General features: G+C 40.9%; 1 protein-coding gene across 1 annotated transcript in view; it reads left to right on the top strand.

Moving 5' to 3' along the window:
- Positions 1 to 14,659, top strand: part of dnah1 (dynein, axonemal, heavy chain 1) — a 395,000-nt gene that overhangs the window by 354,804 nt on the left and 25,537 nt on the right. Inside the window, exons 74-76 of the mRNA XM_048606524.1 lie at positions 1,811 to 1,981; positions 5,869 to 5,999; positions 8,470 to 8,614. Coding sequence (XP_048462481.1) covers positions 1,811 to 1,981; positions 5,869 to 5,999; positions 8,470 to 8,614 — 447 coding nt within the window. The remainder of the gene's footprint in view (positions 1 to 1,810; positions 1,982 to 5,868; positions 6,000 to 8,469; positions 8,615 to 14,659) is intronic.

The following is a 14,659-nucleotide window of genomic DNA, read 5'->3' as shown; positions in this document are numbered from 1 at the left end:
CCAGTGGTACCCAGCATTACAGATACCAGTCTTCAGCCAATTTGATTCACTCCATGTGATATCAAGAAACAGTTGGAGACACTGGATGCTGCAAAGGCTACAGGCTCTGACAACATTCCGGCAATAGTGCTAATGACTTGTGCTCCAGAACTTGCGTTCCCCTAGCCAAGCTGTTCCAGCACAGTTACAACACAGGCATCTACCCGACCATGTGGAAAACTGCCTAAGTATGTCCTCTACATAAAAAGCAGGACAAATCCAACCCAGCCAATTACCACCCCATCAGTCTACTTTTGATCATCAGTAAAGCGATGGAAGGTGTTACCAACAGTGCTATCAAGCAGCACCTGCTCAGTGATGTCCTGTTTGGGTTCCGCTAGGATCACTCAGCTCCTGACCTCATTACAGCCTTGGTTCAAACATGGACAAATGAGCTGAATTCCAGAGGTGAGGTGAGAGTGACAGCCCTTGACATCAAGGCTGCTTTTGAACGTGCATGTCATCAGGAGCCCTAGCAAAATTGGAATCAGTGGGTATCAGGGGGCAAACTCTCCACTGATTAGAGTCATAGCTGATACATAGGAAGATGGTAGCAGTTGTTGGAGGTCAGTCATCTCAGGTCCAGCACATCTCTCCAGGAGTTCCTCAGGGTAGTGTCCTCGGCTCAAATGTTTTCAGCTACTTCATCAATGACCTTCCTTCCATCATAAGGTCAGAAGTGGGGATGTTTGTCGATGATTGCACAACGTTCATCAGCATTCACGATTCCTCAGACACTTAAGCAGTCCGTGTCCAAATGCAACAAGATCTAAACAATATCCAGACTTGGTCTGACAGGTGGCAAGTAACATTCGTGTCACACAAATGCCAGTCTATGACCATCACCAATGAGAGACAATCTAACGACCACCCCTTGACATGCAATGGTGTTACCATCGCTGAATACCCCACTATCAACATCCTGGGAGTTATCCTTGATAAGAAACTCAACCGGACTTACCACATAAATGCAGTGGCTACAAGAGCAGGTCAGGGGCTAGGAATACTGCAGCGAGTAACTCACCTCCCTACTCCCGAAAGGCTGTCCACCATCTACAAGGCACAAGTCAGGAGTGAGATGGAATACTCCCCACCTGCCTGGACGAGTGCAGCCTCAACAACACTCAAGAAACTTGACACCATCCAGGACAAAACAGCCTGCTTGACTGGCACTATATCCTCAAGCATCCACTCCCTCCTCCACCGATGCTCAGTAGCAACAGTGTGTACTATCTATAGTACTGCAGAAATTCCCCAAAGATTCCCGGACAGCACCTTCCAAACCAATGACCACTCCATCTAGAAAGACAGGGCAGCATATATATGGGAAGGCCACCACCTTCAAGTTCCCCTCCAAGCCACTCACCATCCTGACTTGGAGATATATCGGCATTCCTTCACTGTCGCTGGGTCAAAATCCTGGAATTTTCTCCCTAATGACATTGTGGGTCGACCTATAACAGGTGGACTGTAGCAGTTCAAGAAGGCAGCTCACCACCACCTTCTCAAGGGCAACTAGGACAGGCAATAAATGCTGGTCAGCCAGCTACGCCCACATCCCACAAAATGAATAAATAAAACAAAACTCTCCAAGCCAACAGAGGATTTTCTATTAATTGTGATATTTTAGTTTGTAAAACATTAGTCTTTGGTACCAGAAGTGATGCTATAAACAGAAATATGTATTTATACAGACTTACACTACACTTACAAAAATCATGAATGTGCAGTTCATGCTTCTAAACCTGTATCTCATTCAATTCTCCAACAGGGCTACCTGGAATACATTAAGACTCTTCCACTTAATGACACCCCAGAAATATTTGGACTACATGATAACGCAAATATCACATTTGCGCAGAATGAAACTTCTGTGTTGTTAAACTGCCTAATCCTGCTTCAGCCAAAAACATCAGGTGGTGGCGGCAAAGGAGTTGAAGAGGTATGTTTCATTTAAATGCTTTTAATGTGTCACAGTGAGTTAGACCTAGAATCTGTCTTTATGTGTCTGGTTCAATTGTAGTATGGAATGGAATGGAATATTTTCACTATTTCACCCTGTGCTGGCATCAATCATTTCTGGGCCAAGTGCAAAACAGACTAGGGATACAATAAAGCCTTCCTGTAGCTTTCCTAGAAATGCACGTTCACCCCATCTTTAATAAAGTGTTGCACTTAGCAACACTGAGTGTTCCCTTTTCTGAAATCTGTCTTCATTATGTCCTGAGTAAGTCTGCTTGTTTAGTACCAAATTATGCACAATGCTATGTTGTGTCTGAATTTAGATTAGCATAAATTTAGTACCTTTCAAAAAAAAAGCAAATTCTATTCCCAAAGTGCAGAAATTTAGATTTATATTTGAATCTGTGAGAAATGCTGTTTTCAATCAAAAGATTGATCAACTGCAGAAAATTTTAAAATTTATATAAATTACTTGACAGAAGGTTGCAAAATTTTCTCATGATAGAGCTGAGTAGAAAAGTAAGAGGACATAGGGAGGTGAAAGGGATATTGTTAGGTTAACGAATGAGCAAAGATCTTACAAACATATTAGAATGTGGGAAGATTTGAAATTGTCCATTTTGGCAGGAAAAATAAGGTCACCTGAATAACGTGAGGCTGCAGAGCTCTAAGGTGCAGAGGGCTCTGGGTGTTCTAATGCATGAAGCTCAAAAGGTTAGTATGCTGGTATAGCAAGTGATTAGGAAGGTGAATAGAATGTATTATTTATTGTGAGGCGAAACATGAAAATAGGAAGTTTGTGTTTCAGTTATACAGGACATTGGTGAGACCAATCTGCAGTGCTCTGCACAGTACTGATTTCCTTATTTAAGGAAGGATGTAAAGACATTCAAAGCAGTTCAGAGAAGATTTACTGGACTAATACCTGTAATGGTTGGTTGCCTTGTGAAGAAAACTTGGAAGAATAAGAAGTGACTTAATTGAAATACGCAAGATCTGAGAGGTATTGACAGGTTGTACATGGAAAGGACATTTCCTTTTGTGGGAGAATCTAGATCTGGGGTCACTGTTGGAAAATAACGAGTTGCCCATTTAAGACAGAGACAAGGAATTCTCTCCGTAAGGGCATGTGGGTCTACCTACAACACGCGAACTGCAGCGGTTCAAGAAGATAGCTCACCACCATCTTGTCAAGGGCAATCAGGGACAGGCAATAAATGCTGCCCCAGCCAGCAATGCTTACATCCCAAGAGTGAACAGAGTCCTTGAGTATTTTTAAGGCAGAGACTGATGAATTCTTGATAAGCAAAGGGGTGAAAGGTAATCAGGAGTTGGCAGGAATCTGGAGTTGTCAGATTAATCATGATCTTATTGAGTGACACAGCAAGCAGGGGAAGGCAAAAGCCTCGTGGTATTATGACTTGGCTATTAATCGAGAAACTCAACTCATGTTCTGAGAACTTGGGTTTGAATGTCGCCAGAGCAGATGGTTGAATTTGAATTCAAAAAAAAAAAATCTGGAATTAGAAGTCTAATAGTGACAATGAAATCACTACCTATTATTAAGAAGTAAAGGGAAGGAAATCTGCCATCCTTAACTGGTCTGGCCTACAAGTAACTTCAGATGCACAGCAGTGTGGTTAACTCTTAGCTGCCCTCTGAAATTGCCTAGCAAGCTATTCAGTTGCATCAATCACTACAAAGGCTCAACAAAGAAATTAAACCAAACTACCCGGCATCAACCTAGATACCGGAAGCAATGGAGAAAACAGTCCTGTTGACCCTGCAAAGTCCTCCTTACTAACATGGGGGCTAGTGCCAAAATTGACAGACTAGTCAAACAACAGCTTGACATAATCATACTCACAGAATCATACCTTACACGCAATGTCCCAGATACCACCATCACTATCCTTGGGTATGTTCTGTCCCATTAGCAGGACAAACCAACCAAAAATAGCAGCATTTGACTGTAGCAGTTCAAGAAGGCAGTTTTACCACCACGTCTCAAGTGCAACTACAGACAGATACCCACATCCCACAAGTAAGTGAATTAAAAAGTTTGAGAAGCCAAGCTGAGTTACTATGCCACATATTTTTAAAATCTAACCCTTAACAAGCTTCACTTGGGGTTGAAGTTATTTTTATTTCTTCATAATGAATGTATCAATGTCTTGGTGCATGTCAAAAACTATTCATTAAATTTAAAACTAGAAAAAAGTAGCTAACTTTCCCAAGACCAAATATAGGAACAAAAAGAGCTCAAAAAAATACAAAGTAAGTCAGGCAGCATCTGAGAGAAACAGATCACTAACATTTTATCAGAACTGATGGGAAATAGAAGTGTAAGAGTTTTTAACCTAGTGGAAGTGAGGAGTGGGAGATCTCATTCCAGCAGAGGCCAGAGGAAATTAAAGAATGAAAGATTTTGTAATGTAACAGTCAAAAAGTGGCAATGGACATAGCAAAGAAACGAAGGTTCCATCCAAATGAGGTGTGAATTGCCCGTAAAAAAAAAATCTGAATGTGACAGGAAGAGATAAAGAAAGAAACAAGATGAACATCGAGCCAGCAGAACAAAGAAAAATTAAAAATAAGTGTAGAACAATGTTGAGATATAGTTATGAGCTGAAATTATTGAACTCATTGTTTTAAGTCCAGCAGGCTATAAAGTGCCAAATTGAAAGATAAGGTGTCACTCCTCAAACTTTTGTTGAGTTTCACTGGAACACCTTAGCAAGTTATAGACAGAAAGATCAGCATGGGAGCAAGGTGAAGAATTAAAATGACAAGCAAACAGAAGATCAGGTTCATGTTTGCAGATAGAATGAAGGTGTGCTGTAAAATGGTCACCCCACAATGCAATTGATTTCTCCACTGTGGACAGAACCACATCATGAGCAGTGAATTACAGTATACTAAATTAAAAGAAGTACAAGTATATCACTGTTTTAGTTGGAAGGAGTATTTAGAGTCTTATATAATGAGAAGGGAGGAGGTAAAAGGGTAGGTTTTACATATTACGCTTGCCCTGAACTGTGCCAAAAGAAACTGAGGAGTGAACTATTGAGTCACAGAGGGAAGAGCCCCTATGGAATGCTGAAATAGGTGGACAGTAGAGCTGAGGAGAATCTGTTGAGTACAGAGGCTAATGGGATGGAAAGTGAAGACAAGGAGAACCTATATGATCTGGTAGAGAGGGCAAGGAGTGACAGCAGAGGTGCATGAGACAGACTGGATATGTTGGAAGACCCTGCCAATCACACCAGGTGAGAATTATCAGTTGAGGTACAAGGGGAAGACATGTCAGAAACACGGCCATGGAATTCCATTCCTGTTCCCATAACACGACCTTATTATTTATAGGAAGTGAGCAGATTTGAAAGAGAATGTGTTCAGACTACGAACAAGCTCAGCCAGGTGGATGAGGTTGGTGCTGGTTGAGAACTGTTTGAACCATTGTTGGAGGAAGCTTCAGAAATTCTAAGATGACTGGTGGAGAATGTATTAGACATGCATAATGAATGGAGGAGGTATTTAGGGCGAGGGAACTGGAAACTATTGCAGCAATCCAGGGCATCGGAAATCATAGATGTCCATCTGAAGAGACTGTATAGGTGGAGAAGAAACAAAATTGAGATAGAAGAAATAAGCTCAATGAAACAGGAACAGGCTGGAGATTAACCTTTTATCCCCAGTAGCGTATCGACAAATCCTGAAGGAGTGTCAACTCTGCCATCAACCATGATAGGTGGTTAGTTAGGACTGTTCCCATGGTTTATCTGGAACTAGGTGCACAGAAACTAAGAAAATTGTACGGCACTGAAATCAATTTGATTTTAAAATATAATTTATGTTTTTTTTTAGATAGTAGAGGAGATATGTGGAAACATTTTGGCAAAAATTCCTCAACTGATCGACATTAACCTTGTGATGGAGAAGTTTCCAGTTATGTATGAGGAATCCATGAACACCGTCCTAATACAGGAAGTAATTAGGTACAGAGCTATTCTGCCATCTGGTGGTTACAAACACAGCAACACGAAAGTAAATATTCTCCTCCCATCCCTTAGGTGGTAGGACCCTGAAACATTTATTTTATCTTCACTCTCTTTTTTCCCACCTGCAAAATAGTGGGGAAGTGCTGGAAAAGGGGCGACACAGTGGCTCAGTGGTTAGCACTGCTGTCTCACAGTGCCAGGGACCCTGGTTCAATTCCACCCTCAGATGACTGTCTGTGCGGAGTTTGCACATTCTCCCCGTTTCTGCGTGGGTTTCCTCCGGGTGCTCCAGTTTCCTCCCACAGTCCAAAGATATGCAGGGTAGGTGGATTGGCCATGCTAAATTGCCCATAGTGTCTAGGGATATTTAGGTCAGATGGGTTAGACATGGGGAAATGCAGGGGTAGGGGAATGAATCAGTTTGGGATGCTCTTCGGAGGGGCAGTCTGGACTTGTTGGGCCGAATGGCCTGTTTCCATATTGTAGGGATTCTATGAATTAGCAGGCTGATTACCAACCTGTTTTCCCCAGAACAGTTAGCATGGCATTCATTAATATGATCAGACACACTGCATTTTACTGATGGAGCTTCTACCCTGGATTGGGGCATAACTTTCCATTGGTTGGAACCATATTTAGCACAAAGGGAAGATGGTTGTGGTTCTTGTTGACCATTCATCTCATTCCAGGGCATCATAAAAGGAAATGCTAACCTCAACCATTTCAGATCCTCCAGCAATGAATTTCCCACCATTATAAGATCAGAAATGGAGATATTTGCGAATGATTGCACAATGTTCAGTACTATTTGAAAATCATGACATAGTACAGTCACACCTGGACCATATTCATTTTCAGCCTGATTAAGTAACATTTTTGCCAAGCAACAACCATTTCCAATAAGAAAGAATCTGATTGTTGTTTTTGCTTTAACCTGCCAACCACTACCAACTTATAATTGGAGTACTTTTCTGCCACTAAGGGAGTCTTAACAAGAAAAGGCTTGTCTTAGACAAAACTATCATTACTATGATAGTAATCCGGTACAAGTTACATTAATAAGATAGAAATTGTTACTAAGACTGTTAGAAGACATGGCATATAGGTCTTCATTCCTTGAGATCCAAAGCCAAGTCTGCAATGACTTCACAAATTGTTGGAGCTTGATGCAGCTTCCAAAGTTAACCCTTTCAGAACTATTATTTTATTCAACTCGAACCATCTACCCTTGACACTCAACGACATTATCATTGCTGAATCTCCTACCTTCAACAATCTAGGGATTTCCATTAACCAGAAACTTAACTAAACACTGTGGAAAGAATGATTCAAAGGCTGGGAATTCTGGTAAGGGTAACTTATTTCCTGATTACCCAAAGCCTGTCAAGCATTTGCAAAGCACAAGTTAGGTGTCTGATGGAATACTATCCATTTACCTGAATGAGTGCAGCTCCAATGACAATCAGGAAGTTTGAAACCATCTAAGATAAAGCCATCTGCTTAATTGGCACCCCTTCCACCAGGTTAAGAATTCATTCTCTCCACCATTTATGCACAATGTTTAATTGGCACCCTAGCCACCAGCTTAATCATTCATCTCCTCTATCATTGATAAAACAATGGCAGCATTGCTTCCCGTCCACAGGATATACTTCAGTGATTCACTAAGCCTTCTTGACTGCAGAAGAGGCCTCACCAAGGTCCTGTATTTTACTAGTGATACCCAAATCCCATAAAAGAATAAAACAGAAAGGAATCACTGTTGCAGTGGATATAATAGGAATAGTGCAGGATCAACTCATGATCCATATAAGAAAGAATTCCACACAAGCAGATCTCACTGTCACCTTTGGGTCAGAAATTGAGAGTTCAGAGTAGAGACTTGAATTTGCAAGTCTAGACTGACAGAACTGAGGAAATGCTACACTTTGAAAGTGTCATCTTTCAGATGGGATATTAAACCATGACCCATTTACTTTCTAAAGTGGACTTAAAATATCTCATGGCACAATTTCGAAGAAGAGCAAGGACGTTACCTCTGGTGTCCTGCCTGATATTTACTCTCATCAACACACAGAAACAGATTATTTGGCCATTATCACGTTGCTGTTTGTGGGACATTCCTTTGTGGAAATTATCTTCTGCATTTTCTACATTGTAACAGTGACCACTCTTCAAAAATACTTCATTACTTTCACAGCACTTTGCAACATCCCAGCAGTTGCAATAATAGGCCTTACGAGAATTGTAACCTCTCATTTTTCAAACACTGTCACAGCTACTCTACAATTCCACAGAAATGCAAGTATTCATTGGTATTGTTAATTCAATATCTGTTACTCTCTTCATCTGCTCCCTTCACTGATGCTGTTCAGTAAACCAGCAAAGAACATCCAGCAGGCAACCAATTTTCAGTCTGCCTATGCCAACTGTATGGAATAATATTCTCTATTTGCTTATTGTGTAGGTACAACCGACTGCTGCAGACTATTGTACAGAGTCTTAGAGATCTCCTGAAAGCATTGAAAGGTCTAGTTGTAATGTCCTCACAGCTGGAGTTGATGGCAGCAAGTCTGTACAACAATACTGTGCCGGAGCTCTGGAATTCCAAGGTATTGGCTTTACAATTATAGGTATGCCCGAATTGGATGGACATCAAAGCATCGGAACAGGAATTCTTCCTTGTTTGTTCATTAGATACAAGTCAATTACCTCTGTTATCCAATGGAGAAGCAATGTCTGAAGTGTCTGTAAAGCTGACCATGTCCCCAAGTCAGAATAGTTACTTGTTCCCTATGTAACGATTGGCAAAACATCCAAAACTTCAGGCCTCTGTGATCACATGAATCCAGCATTACTTACCCTACCTGCAGTGAGTAATGGGCAGGTGGACCTTCTAGATATTACTACAGTGCCACATGGCCCATAAATAGAATTCTAACTTTTTTTAATTAACCTGAATGGACATGTTTTAACAGATCCCTTTGAAAGGTGGGACTTGAACCAAAACCTTCGAGACTAGAAGAAGAGACACAACCACTGCACCACAAAAGCCCACTTCAATTGAATTCTAACCTTCCTTCAAATTACTTTAAATTCGATTTAAATTGTTCTGAATTCAGTCTACTGCAGCAGATCAGGGCACACCTGTTTGACTTTAGTTGTCTAGAGGAAGATCAAAAGCAGTCAATTGAAGTAAATTAAAACGTAATGCCAAGATTATCAGATCAGACAGTTTAAAAAGAAGTCCTATCATTCTTAACTTTCTCTGTGATGCTGGAGAATGCCCTGTCCAGTCTCATAAGTTCTTAAGGAATAGGAGAAGGAGTAGGTCATTTAGCCCCTTAAGACTGCCCAACCATTCAAGAAGATCAAGGTTGATCTGCCCTATGTTGTAACTCATCTTTCATGCCAGATCATCATTGCTCTCAACTCTCCAATATTTAAAAAAACCTATCTACATTTTCTTTAAATATTTTCAGTGATCTAGCTTCCACAATAATCTAGGGTGGAGAATTCCAAATATTGACTACCCTCTGGGAAAAGCAATTGCTTTGCAAATCAGTTTTAAATGAATGTCTCCTTATTCTGCAACTATGTTCCCTAGTTTTAGATTCCCACTAGTGAAAACAAATTCTCAACACTGTCCTCAGAACCTTTGTTTCATTAAGACCTTAAAGAAATGGCATAATGGTACAGTCACTAGCAATGAAGAGCTACAGGCAATGTTCACAGGATAGGGTTCAAATCTCATCATTGGAGTTATGAAATTTGAATTCAGCAAAATTTGGAACTAAAAGATAGTCTAATGATGGCCTTTTGGGGTGGCACGGTGGCTCAGTGGTTAGCATTGCGACCTCACAGCATACAGGACCCAGATTCAATTCCAGTTTCGGGCAAATATCCGTGTGGAGTTTGCACATTCTCCCCATATCTGCGTGGGTTTTATCCCACAGTCCAAAGATGTGCAGATTAGGTGAATTAGACATGCCAAATTGCCCATAGTGTCCAGGGGTGTGTAGGTCAGGTTGATTAACTATAGGAAATGCAGGGTTACAGGGATAGGGTTGGGCGGTGAGTCTGGGTGGGATGCTGTTCAGAGGGTCAGTATGGACTTGTTGGGCTGAATGGCCTGTTTCTACACTACAGGGATTCTATTCTAAGACCACCCCTCATTCTTGTAAACCCTAACGAATAACGGCGTAACCTACTTAGCCGTTCATGATAAGTCAATCCCTTCATCCCAGGCATCAACTTAAAGAATCTCTTCATTAGCCTTCAATGCCAATATATCATTTCTTAAATACGGGACCAAAACTGTACACAATACTCCAGGTGTGGTCTCACCAACACCCTGTACAGTTGTAACAAGATTTCCATATTTTTAAACTCCAATCTCCTAGCAATAAAGGTAAAATTTCCATTTGCCTTCTTAATTATTTGCTGCATCCCTATGCTATCTTTTTGTGTTTCATGCACAACAACACCCAGATCTCTCTATGCTTCATTTTCATGGATTCTCTCTTTTTAAATAATAGTCTGCCTTTTGATTATTTCCATCAAAGTGCATGAACTTACACTTTCCTACATTAAACTCCATCTGCCAAGTTTTTTGCCGACTCTCTCTACCTAACTATATTCTGAAGAAGGATCCCGACCCAAAATGTCGGCTTTCCTGCTCCTCTGATGCTGCTGGGCCCGCTGTGCTCCTCCAGCTCCACACTGTGTTATCTCTGACTCCAGCATTGGCAGTTCTTGCTGTCTCTATATTCCATTGCAGATTCCTCATGTTCTTACCTCCACATGCCCTCCCTCCTATTTTTGTGTCATCAGCAAATGTCAACACATTACACCGTGTCTCTTCCTCCAACTTATTAATATAAACAGTAAATAATTGGAACCTTAGGATTAATCCTTGTAGCACTCCAATAGATACATCTTTTCAACCTGAAAAAGATTCATTAATCTTGAATAAAAACTGAAAGAACTTCGGATACTGTAAATCAGAAACAAAAATAGAACTTACTGGAAAAGCTCAGCAGGTCTGGTAGCATCTGTGAAGAGAAATCAGAGTTAACATTTCAGGTCAACAGCCCTTTCAAAGGGCCAGACCTGCTGGGCTTTTCCAGCAGTTTCTACTTCTGTTCCATTAATCCTGACTCTGCCTCATTTGTGTTAATCAATCCCGAAGCAATGTTAATACATTATCTCCAATACTGTGAGCTCCTTTCTTGTGTAATAACTTTTCATGCGGCACCTTTTCAAATGCTTTCTGAAAATCCAAACATGCTACATCTACAGGTTCCCCTTGATCAACTCTGCTTGTTATAGCCTCAAAGAAAATTGTCAGATGTAATTTCCCTTTCACAAAACCATGTTGACTTTGTTTATGTTAATCTTTTCTACAAATCCTGATATTCCTTCCTTAACAATGAACTCCAACAATTTCCCAACGACAGTTTGTCAAGCTAACAGGCCTAGAGTTTCAAATCAATGTGGACATTTTGTCCTGCATCTGCCCATAAAACCAGCACAGTGGTGAGCACATTCTTGTTACATTTTGCTGATTACACCCCAGCAGAAATTCCAAGCCCTTTCTGAGATTCGTAACTAATATTTTCTCATTGTCATCAGAGATCTGTCCTAGCCATGTGAGAAAAGCTTTGTAACATCATCTGTAGTGGCATGATTAGTCATGCGCTAAACTGATCAGTTTTCTTCCTCATAGCCTGGAATACAAAGTATAAATAGATTATGCTATAAATTATGATACATGATTTTTTATTAAAGAATAGTTCAATAGAATCAGGATCCAGGGTAAATTACAATCAAAGAGTTTGGTAACATCGTAGGATTCCACAGTACACACTGCACACAAACATAGCATTCAGGTCAAGAAACTGGACCACAACCATTTATGAATATCGAAGATAGAGGACTTAACACTCTGCATCAAACCAAAATGGTGTCAGGAAAGAATCATGGCTGTAAGAGCTGCTCCTTTTTTTGAGGTTTTTTCCAGTGCTGGAAGTGATTTCTTTGATTTCTTGGAGCAGTAATTACTGTTGTTACAAGTTTTTGCTTTGTTTTCGTAACTTTTAAAAAAGATCAAAAACAATGATACGTTAAATGAGAGAAAAGAGAGAATGGAGGAATTTCAAGGAAAGCACATGGGAGGTCCGAGAACTGCTCTAGAGTTCATCAAAAAAATTCTAGCAGTGAACTTTCACAGCTGACTGACTGTGAAGTTACAAGCATCTCTGGAAATTGGAGTTCAGACCAAGAAAAACAAACAAACAGTGAAATTCACAGCTGACTTTGGGGAGACCTCATTATTGGAACTACTCATGGCTGGGAGTGTCAGGATTTCATCGATGAGTTAAGTGTATGTTTTTAAGACGAATAACACTTAGCAATCTTGTTTTTTTGTAAACCTGTAATAGTGTGTAGGGATGAAGGGTTTTTTTTATTTTTTCTGAGATCTGTATCTTGATTAATTTTTTAAAATATAAAACGTAGATATTAAGTTATCCTAGAGCAGTAAGACTGTGCTATTTTCTGGGTCTGTAGAATAAGGTGCAGAGACAGCCATTAATAGAGCGATGTGCTCTACCTGTCGGATGTGGGAAATTAGGGAGAATTTCAATGTTCCCCTGATGATTATGTGTTTGGTTGTGAATCCTATCAGATTGTGTGGATTGGTTGGAATGGCAATTACAGGCAACAAGGAATATACAGGAACCAGGGGGTGTGGTGGTTGGCAGTTTCAGAAAGGTAGAGAAATCACAGATACAGTCGGGTAGGTGGGTTACTTCTAGGAAAGGTAGGAGAGGCAGGCAGGTAGGGCAGGAGTCTCTTGTGGCTATTCCCATCTCAAACAAGTATGCTGTTTCAGTAAATTTATGGGTGATGGACTTTCAGCAGAATGTAGCACTGACAACCAGATTTCTGATACCGAGACTGGCTCTACTATAATGAGTCTTATGTCAGGTTCCAAGTGATCGATTGTGAAAGGGGAGTCTCTAGTCAGGGGCACAGACAGATGTCTCTGCAACCGACAGTGAGACATCAGAATGGTATGTTGCCTCCCTGGTGCCAGGGTCAAGGATGTCTTGGAAACGGTGCAGAATATTCTCAAAAGGGAGCATGACCTGCAGGAGGTCATTGTACACATTGGTACCAACAACACAGGAAGAGAAAGTAACAAGTTTCTTAAGGGAGAATATGGAAACTAGGCAGGAGGTTAAAAAGTAGGTCCTCAAGAGTAGTAATATCTGGATTATTCCCGGTGCCACTGCTGGTGAAAGTAGGAATAGGAGGACAGAACAGCGATAAGAGCTGGTACAGAGGAGAAGGATTTGCATTTTTGGATCATTGGGATCTCTTCTGGCCTGAAGTGACTTAAATAAGAAGGATGGTTTGCACCTGAATTGGAAGGAGACCAATATCCTGGAGGGGAGATTTGCTAGTGCTACTTGGGACACTTTTAACTAGTGGGGAGGGGGGCATCCAAAGAGACAGTGAGAAAAGAGATAAGTCTGAGGGTGGTACAGTTGAGAAGAGGAGCGAGTCAAACAGTCAAGGCTGGCAAGTGCAAGGCATAGAACAAGCAATACTAATAAATTAAACTGCATATATTTCAATGGAAGAGACCTGACAGGTAAGGCAGATGAACTCAGGGCATGGTTGGGAACATAGCTTTTACAGGAATGTGGCTCAGGGAAGGGCATGGCTGGCAGCTTAATGTTCCAGGCTATAGAACGGAGAGAAAGGGGGGCAAGAGAGGAGGGGGGAGTGGCATTTTTGGTTAGGGATAACATTACAGATGTACTTAGGGAGGATATTCCTGGGAATACATCTAGTGAAGTTATTTTGGTGGAACCGAGAAATAAGAAAGGGATGATCACCTTATTGCAATTGTATTATAGGCCCCAAATAGTCTGCAGGAAATTAAGAAGTAAATTTATAAGGAGATCTCAGATATCTGTAAGAATAGTAGGGTGGTAATGGTAGAGGATTTTAACTGTTCAAACAAAGACAAGTGCCATAGTGTCAAGGGCTTGGATGGAGAGGAATTTGTTAAGAGTATACAAGAAAATTTTCTTATTTAGTACGTGGATGACTCTACTAGGGAAGGAGTAAAACTTGACCTTCTCTTGGGAAATAAGGCAGAGCAAGTAACTGAGGTGTCAGTGGGAGAGCACTCTGGAGCCACTGATCATAATTCTATTAGTTTTAAAACAGCTATGGAAAAGGATAGACCTGGTCTAAAAGTTAAAGTTCTAAATTGGAGGAAGGCAATTTTTTTTGGTATTAGGCAAGAACTTTCAAAAGCTGTCTGGGAGAGGCTATTCACAGATAAAGGGGCAGTTGGAAAATGGGAGACTTTCAAAAACGAGATAATGAGAGTTCAGAGACAGTATTTTCCCGTTAGTGCAAAGGGCAAAGCTGGTAGGTGTAGGGAATGCTGCATGACTACAGAAATTGAGGTTCTGGTCAAGTAAAAGGAGGCATATGTCAGGTTAAGAGATAGTAGGAACTGCAGATGCTGGAGAATCTGAGATAACAAGGTGTAAAGCTGGATGAACACAGCAGGCCAAGCAGCATCAGAGGAGCAGGAAGGCTGACATTTCGGGCCTAGACCCTTCTTCAGAAAT

This window comes from Rhincodon typus, chromosome 16 (genome assembly GCF_021869965.1).
Source record: "Rhincodon typus isolate 14 chromosome 16, sRhiTyp1.1, whole genome shotgun sequence".
Lineage (NCBI taxonomy): Eukaryota > Metazoa > Chordata > Chondrichthyes > Orectolobiformes > Rhincodontidae > Rhincodon > Rhincodon typus.
Note: the sequence above shows the minus strand (reverse complement) of the source record. Positions and strands in the feature narration are given on the sequence as shown.